This window comes from Zosterops lateralis, assembly GCF_965231275.1.
Source record: "Zosterops lateralis genome assembly, chromosome: 21".
NCBI classification, from domain to species: Eukaryota; Metazoa; Chordata; class Aves; order Passeriformes; family Zosteropidae; genus Zosterops; species Zosterops lateralis.
In genome coordinates this window covers 8,575,372-8,594,001 of record NC_139781.1, presented here as the reverse complement: position 1 = coordinate 8,594,001, position 18,630 = coordinate 8,575,372, and the positions used below count along the sequence as shown (strand labels likewise).

Genomic DNA, 18,630 nt, shown 5'->3' with positions numbered 1-18,630 from the left:
TAAAAGCTGAGATTTGAGATGTGATCATGGCAGGGAGGGAGATGATGATGAGCTGGAGTCAGGTTGAAGGACTGAAAGGACGAAAGGTTGAAGGACTGAAAGGACGAAAGGTTGAAGGACTGAAAAGGCTTTGGGGACAGTGAATTCAGGATGAAGTTCCTGCATTGTGCCTCTCTCAGTGCCTGAGCCCAGCTGAGGGGTGTGCAGGGTCACAGCTCCACCACCCCACAGGGAGAGCAGCGACTGCCAGGTCCTGCCAGAGGCTGGAAAAACAGGAGCCAGCACAGGAAATCATATAATAACGGGGCTTCCCATACAATCATCTTCTCATTTCGGTGTCAAGCAGCCAGCCAGGAATGAAAGGAAAAAAAATAAAATACCATTTCCCTTCCTTTTTTGGCAATAATGGTTTGTAACCTCAGAGGAATCTCCAGCCTTCAGGGGCTGCCTCCACATTCTCTACCTGCACCTGGCTCAGCCCTCCCTGAGCATTTTCTATCTGCACAAAACATCCACAGAGATGAGTTTTGTGCCTCTCCCCTGCCTGGCACTGCCAGTGATCTGTTATTTCCCTCACTTGCAGACAGCTGATGGATTTCTCAGCACTGCCCAGACTCTGTCACAACAATTCCCTTCAAAAGACATGCTTGGAGATTGAAGAGAGCCATAGGTGTGCTCTGAAGTGGTTGTTTTAATTTCAGAGCAGCTTCCTGGTCCCCAGGACAGCTTCCAACAAATCTCCCACAGGATCTGAAGGGCAGGAAGAGCACAGAGCCATGCTGAGGTATAAATAGCTCCATTTCACAGGGGCCAGATCCCAGCAGGAACCTGCAGCTTTTGGGGCAGAGCTCTGATTTTGGGGGGCACAGGGCAAGCCAGAGGATTTCCCACCCACTTTTCCTTCTGTGGCTTTTCAAGCACAGGAGTCTGAGTAAGAGTTTTTTTAAAGAAGGGAGGAGGTGGGACACAATTAAAGTGCACCTGAGAGGTTGATTTTTTTGTGCTGTTTGTCAGGAGAACCTTGGCAAGCAGGAGGACATCCTGCCATTTATATTTATTTTTTATTTTTTTTTAGAGCATCCCCAGCGAGGCATTTCATAACTTGGGATATTTTCTTCAGGAAAAGTGCTCAGGCAGTCCCAAAAGATCTACAATATTTCCTGCCACAGAGCAATGAAGGGCTGGGTAGGCAGCCAGGGCACTGAGTGTGGACAGAAAATTGAGTTTCCTGCAGCGTGGGACGGGCTGGGTTAACAATGCTGGAGCTGGGGCATCTGAGCTGGGTGTAATGGGAAAAGGAAACAGCTCAGCACAAGGAGCAGGGTGGATAAAGCAAGCAGAGCACCAAGAAAAAAACAGAGAAAGGAAGTAGAAAGGGAGGAAAAAAAAAAAGACTTCAGGAACTGAGAAGTAACGCCAAAAAGGCACTTTCCAATTAGAGGAAAACTTGCTGGGAAAGCAGGATAAGAGTGAAAAGGAACAGGCAGGAAAGTGTCACCCACATGAATGGAGCAGGTGTGCTCACCTGGGGGTGGGAAAGCTGAATTTAGCTGTGTGGGCATTTCTGAGTCCCCTGGGAGGTGGAAATTGCTCCTTGTGTTGGTTCATCATCGTTGGCAACACCCCGAGACCCTGAGTCAGAGCTGAGAGCAAAGATTTGTGTCTTCTGGAGGTGGAGGTTTGCAGCTCTATTCAAATGCCATCAGACAAACTCATTGCCTCTGCAGCATTTGTGTCAGAGGATTCAAAGAACCACGTTTTGGCTTTTACCAGGAAAATGAAATTTATTCATCCACATGAGTATTTGTGGGGAAGAAAAAGCTGAGTCTATCCAGCACCAGAGGAGTTCATGTCATCTCCTATTCCAGGCACTAAAAGTCAACCCCCTTCATCTGAAGAGTCACAAGAAGATCCAAGATGATTCAGTGCTCAGTAATGCATTTGTCTAGTAGAGTTGGAAAAAAAAAAATCAAAAAAAACAAACAGCATTTTGGGGGAATATTCTACCAAAAATTCCCATTATTGGAATGGTTGTTGAGTAGGTCGCATTCACTTAACCACAGAGAACCACACTTCCCTGAAGTTCCTGTTTCCTTTTTTTCCTGGATCTGAACTCACTGATTCTGACTTGTGGGGGAGAGGCAGCTCAAAGGGAACAAAAATGAGCAATGGGATTTTTTTTTTTTTTTTTTTTTTTTTTTTTTTTTTTTTTTTTTTTTTACAGTAAAATATGTCCAGTGCAGTCACCCAGCTCTGCTAGGAATGTCTCACAGACGGAAGGACAAATGTGTAGGAGGAGAGGAATTACAAAGAATCCTGGTGGGAAGGTGCATGCCTGGGGAGGAAGAGAAAGAAGAGAGGGCTTGGACATTCAGGGTGAATCTTTGGAAAAGCATTTGTGACAGCAAAACCCTTTAGGACTGAAGAATTTAGTCTTAAAAGGATGTTTAGGGAAATCAGTGTATCTGTTATTTGGGACACTCAACTGATGGGACAATGCAGCTTTCAAATCCTGGAATTGAACAGGGTGGGCAATCTCTGCTTTCACATCCATGAGAATTCATCTGAATGCCATGAAATACCAGATGTATTTGGTGTGCTCAGAGAGCCAGAGCTGCTCCTTCCTCCTGGGCTGGTGGAGAGGTGGGAGCCCTGCACTTCCAGCTCTGCCTCACACGGTGTAGGAGCATCCCTGGATGGCAGGGACAGGGAACTCTGCAGAGCTGAGATATTCTAGAAACTTGGGACTTCACATAAAGCTGAGAAATATTTTCTACAAAGTCAAACCTGCCTAAAATCTGGTGTTGAGGGAGATGCCAGAATTTATAAATTTTTCTGCTGTTTAAAACACAATTTCAGACAAAGCATGGAGACTTCTTTTCCTGTGGTGTTCTGTTGGGATATTTTAAAAATAAGTCTTTCCATTTTGCCTTTATTTGCTTGGCAGTGAGAAGCATTTTGCTTCCACAATCTTTGAACTTAACGCTTTTTAGAGCAATATTTTCAAATATTCCTGTGTTTCTAACAGCAATCTCCAGGGGAAGAATGCATTTCATTTGACCAAAACAAGAATGCTTCATGTTGACTCAGAACGGCTTCTGGGGTTTTTTTGGTGTTTTTTTTTTTTTTTTTTTTTTTTTTTTTTTGCAGTCACTTTTGTTTTGCCTAAAGAGAAAAATATTCTCCTTTCTGTTTAATCTAAACATTCTTTTCGTTGGCCTGCCAAACTCAAAGGCCTTTTATTTTCAAAGATCTGAGTTTCAAAACAAGTGGCTTTATAGGAGGAACTCCTGTACCTGGAGGCAGCTTTGATGGGTCACCAGGGGGAATTGAGCAGCCCAGGCTTTTTCCTTGTGAAACTTCCCAAAACTCCACTCCTAATGCTGTTATTCCTGCAAAAAAAAAAAAAGGTTCTAAACCTCCTCTCAGTGTTTTTTTTTTTTTTTTTTTTTTTACCTTGATGAAGACAAACTTTCGCGGGGATTATGTCAAAACATGAACTTAAAGAACCTGTAAAAATTCTGCCCAGGCTCCATCCCCAGCTTAGCCATGGCTGAGTGGAGAAAATAAATGGTGAGGGTGAGTTATCTTTATCTGGAACAAAGCGAGAGGCAAAATGAGAATATTGAAGAATTTTCACGGACTCAGAGAGTTGTCCTCAAAGGCCATTTAGTGCTCATCATCCTGGTGGGCTGAAGGGAGAGGAGATGTCACCTCCTGGGCTTGGGCTGGGAGACAAATTCCAGGAGACAAAATCGCTGTCACGATGCTGGAGGCATGGGCAGGAGTGAAAAAAAAAAAAAAACCCCACTCAAAATACTGGATAAAATCCTCTCTGTGAGTGTGTGTGTCAGGAGGAGGTTTCAGGCAGGGAAAAAAAGAGATGTAGGAGAGATTGGATCTACAGCAGGGTGAGTGCAGTGAGGAGGGGTTTAAATCCCTCAGCTTCAGGCAGGACGGGGCTGTGATGGCTCTGGGAGGGGGATGTAAGTGGAGAGCTCATGGAGAGATGTCCCTGCACTGCAGGGGACACTGGACAAAGAGCAGGTGTCACAGGGAGTCCTGGATCTGTGTCCCAGCCCTGTGTCCTGGGTCTGTGTCCTGGGTCTGTGTCCTGGATCTGTGTCCCATCCCAGTGTCCTGTCCCTGTGTTCTGCCCTGTGTCCCATCCCTGTGTCCCAGCCCTGTGTCCTGTGTCTATGTCCTGGATTTGTGTCCCATCCCTGTGTCTTGTCCCTGTGTCTTGTCCCTGTGTTCTGCCCTGTGTCCATCCCTGTGTCCCATCCCTGTGTCCATCCCTGTGTCCATCCCTGTGTCCATCCCTGTCCCATCCCTGTGTCCCATCCCTGTGTCCCATTCCCGTGTCCCATCCCTGTGTCCTGCCCTGTGTCCCATCCCTGTGTCCTACTCTGTGTCCCATTCCCATGTCCCATCCCTGTGTCCTGCCCTGTGTCCCATCCCTGTGTCCTGCCCTGTGTCCCATCCCTGTGTCCTGTGTCTAGGTCCTGGATTTGTGTCCCATCCTTGTGCCATCCCTGTGTCCCAGCCCTGTGTCCTGCCCTGTGTCACATCCCTGTGTCCCACTGTCACTGTGGAGGTGTGAGGGGACAGCTGAGCTGGAATGACCCTCCCAAAGCTCATTTCAAACAGCAATTAACCCAATTAACCTCCTCCAGGACACTACAAGCACCTAAACACGAAGGGCTTCACAGCCTGAAGTAAAACAATGGTCTCCTGGAGACTTGACCTTGGAGCTGCTGTTGTGCTGTCAGACAGTCCCTTCCCTCCCCACCCACTGCTCCCTTCCTTGGCTGGGCTCTTTGTGTTCCTCCTGCTGAGCCTTGCCTGAGCTTCCTGCAAACTTCCACTGACCTGGGGAGGCAGACACTGAGTCTGAGAGCCAGGGCAAGGAGCTTTCCCTCCCTCCCTCCCTCCCTCTGCAGCTGATAAGTCCCCAAAGTGCTTCAGCTCTCGTCTTTCTTCACACTCTGCAGTAAATCATTATTTTTTTTTAATTGTCCTCTGAGAATAATTGCTGGGGTGTTTCCTTCTGGGTGAGATTCATAGGGCGTTTCACCTCCCCAGCTCAGGAGGAACAGATGTGCCAAAGCCATAGAGAAATAACTCTCTTTTCATCAAGGGGGTTTCTTTGCTGAGGAATTTCCCCTGGGAGTTCAGTGTGGGTGACTGTGGAGAGGACAACACCTGCATTTCCCATGCCACAGCTCTCCAGATTGCCACGGCTGAGTGCAGTTGATTTACACCACCTGGAGCTGGAGATCTTCCTCCAGGCTGAGGTTATCATTTTTAAAGAAAACTGACCCTGTCCCCTTTTTGTTTCAAGACGTTCTGTCTCTGAGAGAGTTTTTTACAAGGAGTTAACTGATGGCTGGAGGACTGGAGGTGGTGAGCAGGGTTGTAAAGCTGGCAGTGACACTCCTGATGTTCCAGCAGATCATTTTTCCATGCCACCATCAGCCTGAACTACTGAAAGGTTTCAAGAAGGATCAAGTTTTGGGGTTTTTTTTTGTCTGCACAAACCATAACAAAGGTATCAGCTGGCAGTTGATTAGCTTAGAATTTATCCTTTGTCATTCTGTTAAGCCCCCAAGGCTGAGCCACTTTATATATTTGCTTATCTGCTAAGTGAGCAGTCCAGCTGGCTGGAAAGTGCTGGAAATCTTCTCCTTCCCAATGCCACTGCCTTGCTCCTGCCTAGGAGGGGGTTTGGAGCAGGACACACAAGGTTTGAGCTTTTTTCTGTGTCCTTAGTGCTTGATGACTGAAATCCTTGAGGTGTCCACTTGGAAGTGTCCAAGGATGGATGGATGGAGCTGGGATGGTGGGAGGTGTCCCTTGGATGGGCTTTAAGGTTCCAACCCAAAACATTGTGGGATTGTGTGACTTTGTTTGTTTTTTTTTTTTTTTCCTTTTGCACAGTTAGGGATGGGAAACAAAACCTCTCTGGCCTCAGGGACAGAGCCAGGTGCTTGACCTTCTCCTGTGGCTGCCCAGCCCTGTCACTGCAGGGTCACTGTCCCCTGATGGACAAAGTGCAGCCCTCCCCTCCTGCAGGGGCTCTCATGTCAAACCCATAACAGGACAGCCCTACAAGCTGAAATCACAGAATATTCCTGGTTGGAAGGGACCTCTAAGGATCATGGAGTCTATCTCTTAAATTAAAAACCCATACAGGGATCAAAACCACAACCTTGGCTTTATTAGCCCCCTGCTCTGGGCAACTGGGAGCCAATCCCAGGTATCCACCTGCAGATATCCCACCTACAGATATCCCACCTACAGATATCCCACCTGCAGATATCCCATCCACAGGTATCCACCTACAGTTATCCCACCTGCAGATATCCCATCCACAGGTATCCCCACCTGTTCAAGAGTTCTGATATTTCTGATGGAAACAGGGAGGGAAAAGCCTTTTCAGGGAATTTTCCAGGAAGGAAAAGCCCTTACACAAGCAGAGAACTCTCCAAGCTCGGGTATAAAGCAGTGTGATAACACAAATCACTGAGATAACAAAAAATCCCTGAGATAACACAAATCACGGCTGTCTGCTCCAGGACACCACCTATAAAACAGCTTTTTCTCTCTTATTTTTTTTTTTTAACCACAGTGAGAATGATGCCCAGGAGACCCAACACCCAGGAGTGATTCACAATCCCCCAGCTGGAGCCATCCTTTCCTTTTCCCAACCCTCATCACCCACAAACTGCCTGTTAAGATTTGAAGATCCCAGAGAGTGATGATAGAAGGGCCAGATTTATCTCCTTTGGCTTCCAATCCAGATTTTATCTCCTCTGGGGTTTTTTATCTGCAGCCCCTGGTTCTTTCAGTGTGGCAATTCAGGAGGAGGCTGCTATTAAAAATCAGTTAAGGGCTGAAATAGAGGTGTTGTCACAGACCCTGTAAATCCCTGTTTCCCTTCCCATTAGGTGGATCACTAGCCCCATACCTGTCCTATTTGCAGCTGGGAAAAGGTACATCAATTTTAGGTATTTTGAGCTGGTAACCCATGAAGTGTTTCCCATGTTTGTACAGAAATGTGCCATTCTGGGCAATTCCTGGATGAACGTGGGGCTAAATCCAAGGAATTGGTCACTGGGGCTAAATCCAAGGAATTGGTCACTGGGGCTAATTTGGCCATTGGGGCTAAATCCAAGGAATTGGTCACTGGGGCTAATTTGGCCATTGGGGCTAAATCCAAGGAATTGGTCACTGGGGCTAAATCCAAGGAACTGGCCATTGGGGCTAAATCCAAGGAACTGGCCATTGGGGCTAAATCCAAGGAATTGGCCATTGGGCTAAATCCAAGGCAATGGCCATTGGGGCTAAATCCAAGGAATTGGCCATTGGGGCTAAATCCAAGGAATTGGCCATTGGGGCTAAATCCAAGGAACTGGCCATTGGGGCTAAATCCAAGGAATTGGCCATTGGGCTAAATCCAAGGCAATGGCCATTGGGGCTAAATCCAAGGAATTGGCCATTGGGGCTAAATCCAAGGAATTGGCCATTGGGGCTAAATCCAAGGCATTGGCCATTGGGGCTAAATCCAAGGAATTGGCCATTGGGGCTAAATCCAAGGCAATGGCCATTGGGGCTAAATCCAAGGAATTGGCCATTGGGGCTAAATCCCAGGAATTGGCTTTGGCTCTGACCCCTGTGTGACAATGGCAAGATGACACTGGATGTCCTGACTCCAGGACAGCCTTTGTGGGCAGTTCAGTGCTGTGCCCTGAGCAGTTTTCCCAACCCGTGTTCTTTTTCCCCTGCAGATTACAGGAACCCGTTTGTGGAGATGCACTCGGAGCACCCCGACATCATCTACATCGTGGATGACAAGAAGACAGTGGTGATCCCCTGCAGGGTCACCTCCCCAGGCATCAAGCCCAAACTCACCCAGGTAAGACCCCCAGGATCCAAAAAAGCTCAGTTCAAGGTCTGGGCTGCCAGCAAAGTGGGGAAAAACACAAATATATATATATATATATATATATATATATATATATATATAAATCTGGATAAACTCCATAAAAAATAGACACTGAAAATCCAGAAATGTGAACCTGTTCTCTCAATTTACTGTGGAATTGGATAAGAAGATTTTTTAGGGGTAAGGCTGAGTTTATCACATATTTATTCTATGTTGTGGCTTGGTGTTCCTCCATGAATTGGCAGAGGTAGATGACAAAGTGTGAAAATCCAGAAACGTGAACCTGTTCTCTCAATTTACTGTTGAACTGGGTAAAAAGGTTTTTTAGGGATTAAGCTGAGTTTATCACATATTTATTCAGTGTTGTGGCATGGTGTTCCTCCATCAATTGGCAGAGGTAGATGACAAAGCCCTTCAAAATTATTTGCATGACACCTGGATCTCTCTGAAAGGTTCTCTCTTGGTACATTGAACCTCTTTAGAACTATTGCCCATTTTTTGCTTCATTTCATCAATTCAAGCCAATCTTGGGAATGGATGGCTCCAGCATCCACCCCTTTGGCAGCAGTTACACCTGAATGTCAAGGTCACAGCACGGGCTGTTTGGGACAATAAAAATAGAAATTTAAAGTCTGATCAGTCGATGGAGTCACTCATTTAAAGGGCTTTAAAGGGATGGATGCTGGAGCCACCTATTCCCAAAATTCCCAGCTTGGTTTGAATTGATGAAATGAAGCAAAAATGGGGAATTGTCCTCAGGAGGTTCAGAGCCACTCCCTGGAACAGAGGCTGGACAGGGTTAAGAGAATAAAGTGGGCTTAAAGAGAATAAAGTGGGCTTAAAGAGAATAAAGTGGGCATTCATTAAAGGCCTCCAATAGGATCACATTGGGCAGTCAAAAGTCTCTGAGGGGCCACACCCAAGATAGACAATGGACATGAATTTTTCAGACAATTATAGGTTTGGTCCATTTACATCTCAGGGGTTAATCCTGCAATTGCAGCCACATTCCCCTAGTTTGCTACCCGAAATTCACTTTTGTTGACACTTTTTGGGGTCCAAGACAGTGAAGTGTCCTTGGATTTCAGGCCTGGAGGAACTGTTGTGTCTGACCAAAGAGTGACGACAGTTAACTCGCACTCTGTATGGAGTTTAGAGTTTTACACTAAAGCAATTCAGGATTTGAGAAATAGAAAAAGTAAAATCCTACAGCATCACCCCAGCCTGGAGGAAACGGGGCAGGAGAGGAGAGGATGGGATGACAGAAACCATCAGACAAATTTAGAACATCCTCTCCTTCCAAATTTAATCTCCAGCAGACAACTGGAGAGGGAGGACAACACTTCAAAGGGAGGAAAGCCGCTGTGATTTCCTTCGAGCGGCGTTGACGCTTTTTTTTTTGTTTGGTTTGTTTTGTTTTGTTTGATTGTTTTAAATAGGTATTTGTGAATATTTTATGGAGATGTTTAATCTGTGTGTGGTGTTGAAAAGGGCCTCCTGAGCAGGGTTATTTTTTCTTCCCTCTTTCCCCCCAGGCATTGGGGAGCAGAGCTGCCAAACCCTGAAGTTCAGCTTTATCACGTTTTATTATTCTTGAGGAAAAATGGACTTTTTGCCACCATAAATTAAGTTCCTTATGTTACCATTATACTTTAAAATCACTGCACTCAGAGAAAGGTACCTCTTGCTTACACTGAGCAGATCCCAGCTCTCTCAATAAATCATCTTTTTATTAATAAACTCATGCTAAGACACACAACTCAGGCTTTTAATTCCCCTTAACGCGATTTTAATTCGGGGCAAAAAGAGCTTTTTCAGTCATGTCAGGTCTGTTTAGTCACTGACGTGGCTCAGTGTGGATTTGCCACTTCCAGCTTTGACCTTCACTAGTGCTAAAGCACGATTAACCCTCAGGTTTCAGATCTCCTTCTGTAACTTTTCCTATTTTTCCCTCAGCTTGATTATTTCAAAAGCATTTACAAGAAATCCTCGTTTCCTACTTGTTGGGGAAGATGAATCAAGGAAACCTTATAAATATGATTGCTTAGCAAAAGATTCTGAAAATATCAAACCTGTAATGGAAATAGAAATGGAAGCTTAATTTGAGTTGTAGGATACCAAGTCTTAGTTACTCTATAAACTAAAGGATTTGATGCCCAAGTGTTGAGTTTCAGACACACTCCTGCCTTAGGGAGGGTTTTTTTGCTCAGGCTGCTGCAGGTCTGTGTGTGCAGAGCCCCCAAATCCCCAAGACTGGTCACCAAAACCCTGCCCTGCTCTGTGTCACTGTCCACAAACCACAAAGGACAAAGCAGGCAGCACAAAGTCAAACAGGAAAGCTCCAATTTTATTTTCTGACTCCATCTTATAGATGGAGTCCACTTATCTTATATATGACTCCACTTTTGTCAGAGGGCAAAGGATTGGCTGCACCTCTCTGAACTCATTGGGGAACTTCACCATCAATCGTATTTCTCCTCCCAAAGGACAAATGTATTGTTGTGGTTTGAAAGCAAAACGAGTGAGAGGCTCCAAGTCAGAAATACAATTTAATAAGGAGAAAGGTAAAAAGGTAAAAAATAAAATAAAATAAATGCAATAACACAAAGGAGCACTGACAGAGTCAGAACACACCCTGAGCAGGGTGGGGGGAGCAGTCCAGGTGAGGGGCTCTTCCTGAAGCAGTGATCCCACAGAAAGGTCTGGGAGCTCTGCTCCTCTGGGAATCCAGTGGCTCAGGGCTGCTTGTCCTGTCCCAAATGCCAGATTCTCTCCAGGTGGGAATGCTTGGCTCCTCCCCCTGGGCATTGGGAGCATCTCCCAATGGGATGAGGAGTCGTGCAGTGGCTCCTTGATGGCCCATTAAACAGAGAGAGCTCCTGGAGGGAGTTCCCTGTGAGTCCTGGGCAAGGCATTGATGGGCCATGAGCAGAAGAGCCCAAAGGAGGGGCCTGGGAAAACACTGCCCCACCTGGTTCCAACAGCTCATGGGGATGGGGATGGGATAAATACTCTGTGTACATCCCAAACCGCAACCCAGGACATATATAAACACAATATATAAATTCTAAAAATATTCTAAAAATACACATTTATCTTTTCACGAAGCTGTGGGACAATCTTCACTGCAAAGACTCAAACACTCAAAAGCAAGAAAATTCAGGGTGACACCCTGGGGAACGACAGGAACGGGATCCTCACTCTTTGCCCATTCCCTTGCAGTACCCTTCCTCTGCAGAGATCAACTTCAGGAAGATGCAGTGGGACCCCAGGAGAGGTTTTGTCATCCCCTCCCACTCCTTTGTGCCCTCGGGGATCCTGACGTGCTCTGCCCACGTCAACGGCAGCGTCTTCAACTCCTACTACATGGCCCAGAGGTTGGGTGAGTGTCCCCAGCCCCACTGGGGGCTCTGGGTTATTCCTTATCAGCCTCAGTTTTATCTGATAAAACTCTCTGGGATGTATCTCCATCAAGTCCTAAGCTGGAATGATAAAAGTGAACCCCTTCTTCATTTTTTTTCCTCCTTTATTCAATAAAAATTGGATTGGAGCCACTCCTGGGTTTGAAAAATGACCAAGTGCTGAGGAGTGTTTTATTCCAGCCCCACCAAGGCTTTGTTTGCTTGGATTGGGATTTTTACATTTTTACATTGAAACAATTGCTGGTTCAGGACAGAACTGCAGATTTCTTTTTTTTGCTTCTGGTCATTAACCACGTGTGAGCATCGTATAAAATCTCACTGCACTGTTAAATTCACACCTTGGCTTTTTATAGATTCTCTCTTGGTGATTTACTGCTCCATTTCCCTTGGATTTACAGCTGAGCTCCAGCTCATAATTAAAATCTGAATTTGAAGTGACTAAACATTAAATTTTTTGAGTGCTGGGCATCTATATGGAACAAATTATAATTTATTTTTCTTTTGTTTTCCACGTGTGTTCTTTATCTCCTCATATATCTTCTATTTACTTGGGTTTCATTCCCATTAGCTCATTACATCCTTCTCTACAATCTGCACTCAGCTTTGAAAAACAACCTTTTAAATTTATGTGGCAGCCAAATAATCCTGTAAATATCTCTCTTTCTCCTTTATTTTTTTTTCCCTTGTTGGAGTAATTTTTTATTAAAATCATGAAGGTAAAACCACAAAACCTCTTAGGCCATCCCTCTGCAGCTCCAAAGGACCCAGGAAATCCCTTTTTGTGTTACTGTCACTGGTCTGGTTCTGGTTCTGGTTCTGGGCACCAAAAACTGGTGGAAGTTCAGAGCTGATGTATTTAAGGCATTGAAAAATGTGTAAGAGCAAGAGTTGGGGATCCCATTTGGGGATTTGGGGATCCCATCCAGGGATTTGGGGATTCCATTTAGGAATTGGGAGATACCGTTTGGGGATTTGAGGATCCCATTTGGGGATCCCATTCAGGGATTTTAGGATCTCATTTAGGGATTGGGAGATCCCATTCAGGAATTTGGAGATCCCATTCAGGGATTTGGAGATCCCATTTGGGGATTGGGAAATCCCATTTGGGAATTTTGAGATTCTTGGGGATTTTGGGATCCCATTCAGGGATTGAGAGATCCCATTCAGAGATTTGGGGATCCCATTCAAGGATTTGGAAATCCCATTCAGGGATTGGGGGATCCCATTTGGAGATTTGGGGATCCCATTTGGGGATTAGGAGATCCCGTTCAGGGATTTGGAGATCCTATTTGAGGATTTAGGGATCCCATTTAGGGCCTGGGAAATCCCATTCAGGGAACTGAGGATCCCATTTGGGGATTTTGGGATCCCATTTAGGGATTGGGAGATCCCATTCAGGGATTGGGGGATCCCATTTAGGAATATGGGGATTCCATTTAGGAATTGGGAGATCCCATTTGGAGATCTGGGGATCCCATTAGGGATTTGGGGATCATGTTTAGGGATTTGGGAGATCCCATTGGGGGATCCCATTCAGGAAGGAAAGGGAGCTGGGCAGGACAAGACCAGAGAAAGGTGCCTCGTATCCAGGAAAAGTGAATCCTCTCATTTTGAGTCCCTCAAAAGGAGGAACCACCTGTGGACACCCTTTCCTGCGGGGCTGCTGGGGGGGCTGGCGCCGTGTCCTGGGATCAGGGTGGGGCCCAGGGTGACACAGCAGTGACAGCCCTGCCTGTCCCCTTGCAGAGGGCAGAATTCAGAACCTGGCCCTGAAGGCAAGCGCCAAAAAGCTGCTGGTGGGAGAAACCCTGAGGTTGGAGTGCAAAGCCGAGACCTTCATCAACGGGCGCGTGGAGTTCGTCTGGACGTGTCCCCGCGGCACGGTGAGCGCTGGGATTCCTCCTCCCCCCTTCCCAAAACCCGCAGGCCTCAGAAAACATCATTATTAGTTATTCTAGTATTTCTATTTATTCTATTTTTTCTATTTATTCTATTTTTTCTATTTATTCTATTTTTTCTACTTATTCTATTATTTCTAATAGAATCGAATTATTTCTAATAATAATAAATTTTCTATTTATTCTATTATTCTATTATTTCTATTTATTCTATTTTTTCTACTTATTCTAATATTTCTATTTATTCTATTTTTTCTATTTATTCTATTATTTCTAATAGAATCGAATTATTTCTAATAATAATAAATTTTCTATTTATTCTATTATTTCTATTTATTCTATTTTTTCTATTTATTCTATTATTTCTAATAGAATAGAATTATTTCTAATAATAATAAATTTTCTATTTATTCTATTATTCTATTATTTCTATTTATTCTATTTTTTCTACTTATTCTAATATTTCTATTTATTCTATTTTTTTCTATTTATTCTATTATTTCTCATAGAATAGAATTATTTCTAATAATAATAATTTTTCTATTTATTCTATTATTTCTATTTATTCTATTTTTTCTACTTATTCTATTATTTCTCATAGAATAGAATTATTTCTAATAATAATAAATTTTCTATTTATTCTATTATTCTATTTATTCTATTTTTTCTACTTATTCTATTATTTCTAATAGAATAGAATTATTTCTAATAATAATAAATTTTATATTTATTCTATTATTCTATTTTTTTCTATTTTTTCTACTTACTCTATTATTTCTAATAGAATAGAATTATTTCTAATAATAATAAATTTTCTATTTATTCTATTATTCTATTATTTCTATTTATTCTATTTATTCTATTTTTTCTATTTATTCTATTATTTCTATTTATTCTATTTATTCTATTTTTTTCTATTTATTCTATTATTTCTAATAGAATAGAATTATTTCTAATAATAATAAATTTTCTATTTATTCTATTATTCTATTATTTCTATTATTTATTCTATTTATTCTATTATTATTATAATTTATAAACGGTTGGAAATCACCCAACCATTTATAAACCCATCATTGATAGAAATTTGTGTTTGGATGAATCTAAAACTTCTCTGCCCTTCCTGATCGAACTGCAAACCTCACTAAATAAACCCTGGTGAGAAAATCCAGGAATATTTGGTTTTTTCCTTCTTTTTTTGGGAATAAAACTCCTTCATTCCTTCTGTCGTGGCTGTCTGATATGACAAGTCTCAAATGCAGGTTGTGTAGTGTCAATCTTCCCTTTTATTTTGGTGTTTATGAAAGGAAAACACAACTGAACCTGTGGAAATCATCCCCCAAAAATAAAATGTAAATTCTGAGCCTTGAGCTTTCTGTGGGTACAACACAAAAATGCAAAATTTGAAGTAGAAATAAGTAAGAGATTGAATATTTGAGGTACCAAACCCTCTCAACTCTAAAAAAAAAAACAAAACAAAGGGGGATCATTTCCCAAATCAGTTCATTTGTCTGTTTGGTGCTGAGAATTAAAATAATTAAAGTTTTTTTTTCTGTTTAGTTCAGCAAAATACACATTGCAAAGAAGCATCTAAACTTTTTGGGAAGGTGTAAAATGTGATTCTTAAAAACTGATTAATTTTGATTTGTTTCCTTAAAAATAATAATGTCTGAGTTTGTTTTGGTGGGGAAACTACAGAAAATATAACACAGGATTTATAGAGGTCCAAGCACTACAAAGTTACTAAATTTGATTTCTTGAACCCCATATGGTGGAAAAAGATTTCTTTTCCTATGAACTCTCCTTATATTTCCAACATTATAAATGTAAAAACTTCTTGGCCGAATCTCTGGGATCAAAAATCCCCATGGAAAGCAATAACTCTGTCTAAAATTCCCCAGGAATTTGCATTGGCACTTGGCTGTCATAATATATCACATTTCTGTCATAATATATTCCTTTTAGAAAGCAGGAGGGTTTTTAATACAGAAAAAACACCGGCTGTGACCAAAATAAATTTAAAACATTAAAAACCAAACTCTTAGAGCACAGTTTGACCCTGGAGCAGTTTTTACCCTGAAATTTTCAGGGTTTGATCCTGGAGAAAGGTTGGGATGAATTTCCTTGTTTACCTGCCCAAAATTCAATCAACCCCCCTACGATAAAGATGTCAAAAAATGCACGAGTTGTTTGTATGATTTTTTAACCTAATTATTGTAGTAGAAATCATTACCCTTACTGAAATAAAAAATAGAAAATTAGAAAATAAAAGAATAAAATAAAATAAAAAAGAAATAAAAAATTAGAAAAAAAATAGTATATAAGTTCTTAGAAAACCTGAATAAAATCGAATTCCGATCATGGTCATTTTTCCCGTCTCTCCATCAATCACCAATATTTTTTGACTCTCCTTTCTCCTTTTTTTTGTGCCTCCCAGCACCCTCACCCCAGGAGAACCATGGACCAGAGCGACGTGGTGTACAAAGTGGGCAGCAGCCTGGTCATTGAGAATGTCACCGTGGAGGACGGGGGGCTCTACGTCTGCAGGACCTTCAATGCCACCAGGCTGGAGGCCAATGTCACTGTCACCGTCTATGGTGAGTGCTGCAGCCACGCCAGGAGGGCTCAGACTAGAGGAGGATGCCAGGCTGTGAAAATCTGTTGATGGAAATGGAATTCAGGGAGAAAATCGATTGTTAATAATCTATAACCTCTAATTAGTCAATGAGAGGCAGCTCCCGTGTCTTCAGACAAATTCAAGAGGGATATTTAGTGGGATTTTGGGAAGGAAAAGGAATTGTTCCCTGGGAGAGTGGTGAGGCCCTGGCTGCCTCCTGGATTGCAGGAAGTGTAGGGTGATGCCAGGCTGTGAAATCTGTTGATGGAAATGGAATTAAGGGAAAAAATCGACCCTTAATCACTTATAAGCTCTAATTAGTCAATGACAGGCAGCTCCCGTGTCTTCAGACAAATTCAGGAGGGATATTTAGTGGGATTTTGGGGAGGAATTGTTCCCAAAACAATTGTTCCCAAAAATTGTGTGGATGGTGAGACCCTGGCTGCCCCTGGATTGCTGGAAATGTCCAAGGCCAGGTTGGACACTGGGGCTTGGAGTGACCTGGGACAGTGGGAGGTGTCCCTGCCCATGGCTGGGGTGACACTGGATGGGCTTTAAGGTGCCTCCCAACCCAAACCATCCTGGGATTCTGTGATGTCTGAGAAAGCTGAACTGTATGAAAAAACTGGCACCATGTGTGGTTGCTGAGGGTCTGGAAAAATCCATCCTGTGGGTTCCACATGGACAAGAGATGGACATGGCATTTCCCCACACTGATCCAGGGGCAGTGCTGGTGCACACCCTCTGCTCTCCATGTGAATTCCTGCATGTGGGAACAGCCCTTTGGGCTGCTCGGGGGAGCTGAGAGAACAGCCTGGGACATTTGGTTCTGTGCAGGTCTGTGTTGGAAATAATCTGTTGTGGTTTAAAAGCAAAACGAGTGAGAGGCTCCAAGTCAGAAATACAATTTAATAAGAAGAAAGGTAAACAGGTAAAATAAAATAAAACAAATGCAATAACACAAAAGAGCACTGACAGAGTCAGAACACAGCCTGAGCAGGGTGGGGGGAGCAGTCCAGGTGAGGGGCTCTTCCTGAAGCAGTGATCCCACAGAAAGGTCTGGGAGCTCTGCTCCTCTGGGAATCCAGTGGCTCAGGGCTGCTTGTCCTGTCCCAAATCCCAGATTCTCTCCAGGTGGGAATGCTTGGCTCCTCCCCCTGGGCATTGGGAGCATCTCCCAATGGGATGAGGAGTCGTGCAGTGGCTCCTTGATGGCCCATTAAACAGAGAGAGCTCCTGGAGGGAGTTCCCTGTGAGTCCTGGGCAAGGCATTGATGGGCCATGAGCAGAAGAGCCCAAAGGAGGGGCCTGGGAAAACACTGCCCCACCTGGTTCCAACAGCTCATGGGGATGGGGATGGAATAAATACTTGTGTACATCCCACACCGCAACCCAGGACATAATCCCATGTGGGAGCAGAGCTGAGAGAACAGCCTGGTCCATTTGGTTCTATGCAGGTCTGTGTTGGAAATAATCCCATGTGGGAACAGCACAGTCACAGCTGTGAGCTCTGCCCTGCACCAGAGCTGCCACCCCAAATGTCCCTGCTCATTTCTCTTCCCAGAAAAACCCTACATCACCGTGTCCCACAAGAAAGGGCCTTACTACGAGATCCCCTCGGGACACAAGGCTCTGAAGTTGGCTGCCAAGGTGGACGCCTTTCCTCGGCCCACTGTCACCTGGTGAGTGTCCCCAACAACAGCAGCAGTGCCTGAGCTCCTGTAGGAACCTTGTCTGGGGCAGAGCGTCACCAGGGCTGGGAGCTGGGAGTGCTCTGAGCTCTGACAAACCTCCATGGAACTCCCCAAACAGGTACAAGGATGGCAAACTGATCAAGGACAACCACACCTGCTACGAGCCAGACCCACTGAAATACAGGCTGGGGATCCGGGATGTGAGACCCAAACACGCTGGGAACTACACCCTGGTCCTGAGCAACCCCAAATACGGCCTCTACAGGAACCTCACCATGCAGCTGGTGGTGACAGGTAAGGGCCTTGTTGTGTTTAATTCCTTCTGCTGGGTTATTTTTTCCTGTTTTGCACCGTCCTACTGCAGGAATGGGTGGATTTCTCAGGGTTTGGCACTGCCCAGAGATCATCACCTCCCTCAGGAGCTACTGAACCTCCCTAATGTTGGAGTCCAGGACATCCCTCTGGGCACCCTGGAAGGTCACAGACCTCGGTAGAGAGACCTGGGACCCCAAAAAGAGGGTCTGGGGTCTGTGCAGGGGGGTTTGCCTGGCACAGAGCCCAGGAGGACACAGGCTTTGAGTTTGGTCCATGAGAAAAATTTCCAGCAGAGAAAAGAATTGCAAGTCACAAATGTGTAACAGACAGTGGTGTAGTTATCACTGTGCAGAAGATTTTGTAGTTTGGATTTTTAGAATGTAGATGCAAAGGAACAAGCTGGAGGAATTAGGGTGGAACCCTGAGTTCTTCTCCTTCTCCCTTGGCCTCCATTGTCTGCAGTGACGTGGGCACAGGGGAGTTTCAGTGGGTTGGGGCAGAGTAGAAATGACTCTGTTAGTGCAGGTGATAGACATTGGCACAGAATTGTAAATAACAGACAGGTAATTATCTGTATAAAGGCAGAGTGACCTCCCATCACAGGGGAGTCACATCGTGTCCGAGCTGCTGTGAACACCTTGGCTGGACACAGAGAATTGTAAGATCAGAATTAATAAACAACGTGAGAAACCAAGAAAACCAAGACCTTGAGACTCCTCATCCTTCTCACACCGAG

General features: G+C 44.1%; 1 protein-coding gene across 1 annotated transcript in view; it reads left to right on the top strand.

Moving 5' to 3' along the window:
• The window catches only part of LOC310917752 (vascular endothelial growth factor receptor kdr-like), a 129,413-nt gene that overhangs the window by 40,548 nt on the left and 70,235 nt on the right, over positions 1 to 18,630 (top strand). The window contains exons 4-9 of the mRNA XM_083876262.1: positions 7,791 to 7,918; positions 11,171 to 11,330; positions 13,117 to 13,253; positions 15,706 to 15,865; positions 17,450 to 17,567; positions 17,698 to 17,873. Coding sequence (XP_083732388.1) covers positions 7,791 to 7,918; positions 11,171 to 11,330; positions 13,117 to 13,253; positions 15,706 to 15,865; positions 17,450 to 17,567; positions 17,698 to 17,873 — 879 coding nt within the window. The remainder of the gene's footprint in view (positions 1 to 7,790; positions 7,919 to 11,170; positions 11,331 to 13,116; positions 13,254 to 15,705; positions 15,866 to 17,449; positions 17,568 to 17,697; positions 17,874 to 18,630) is intronic.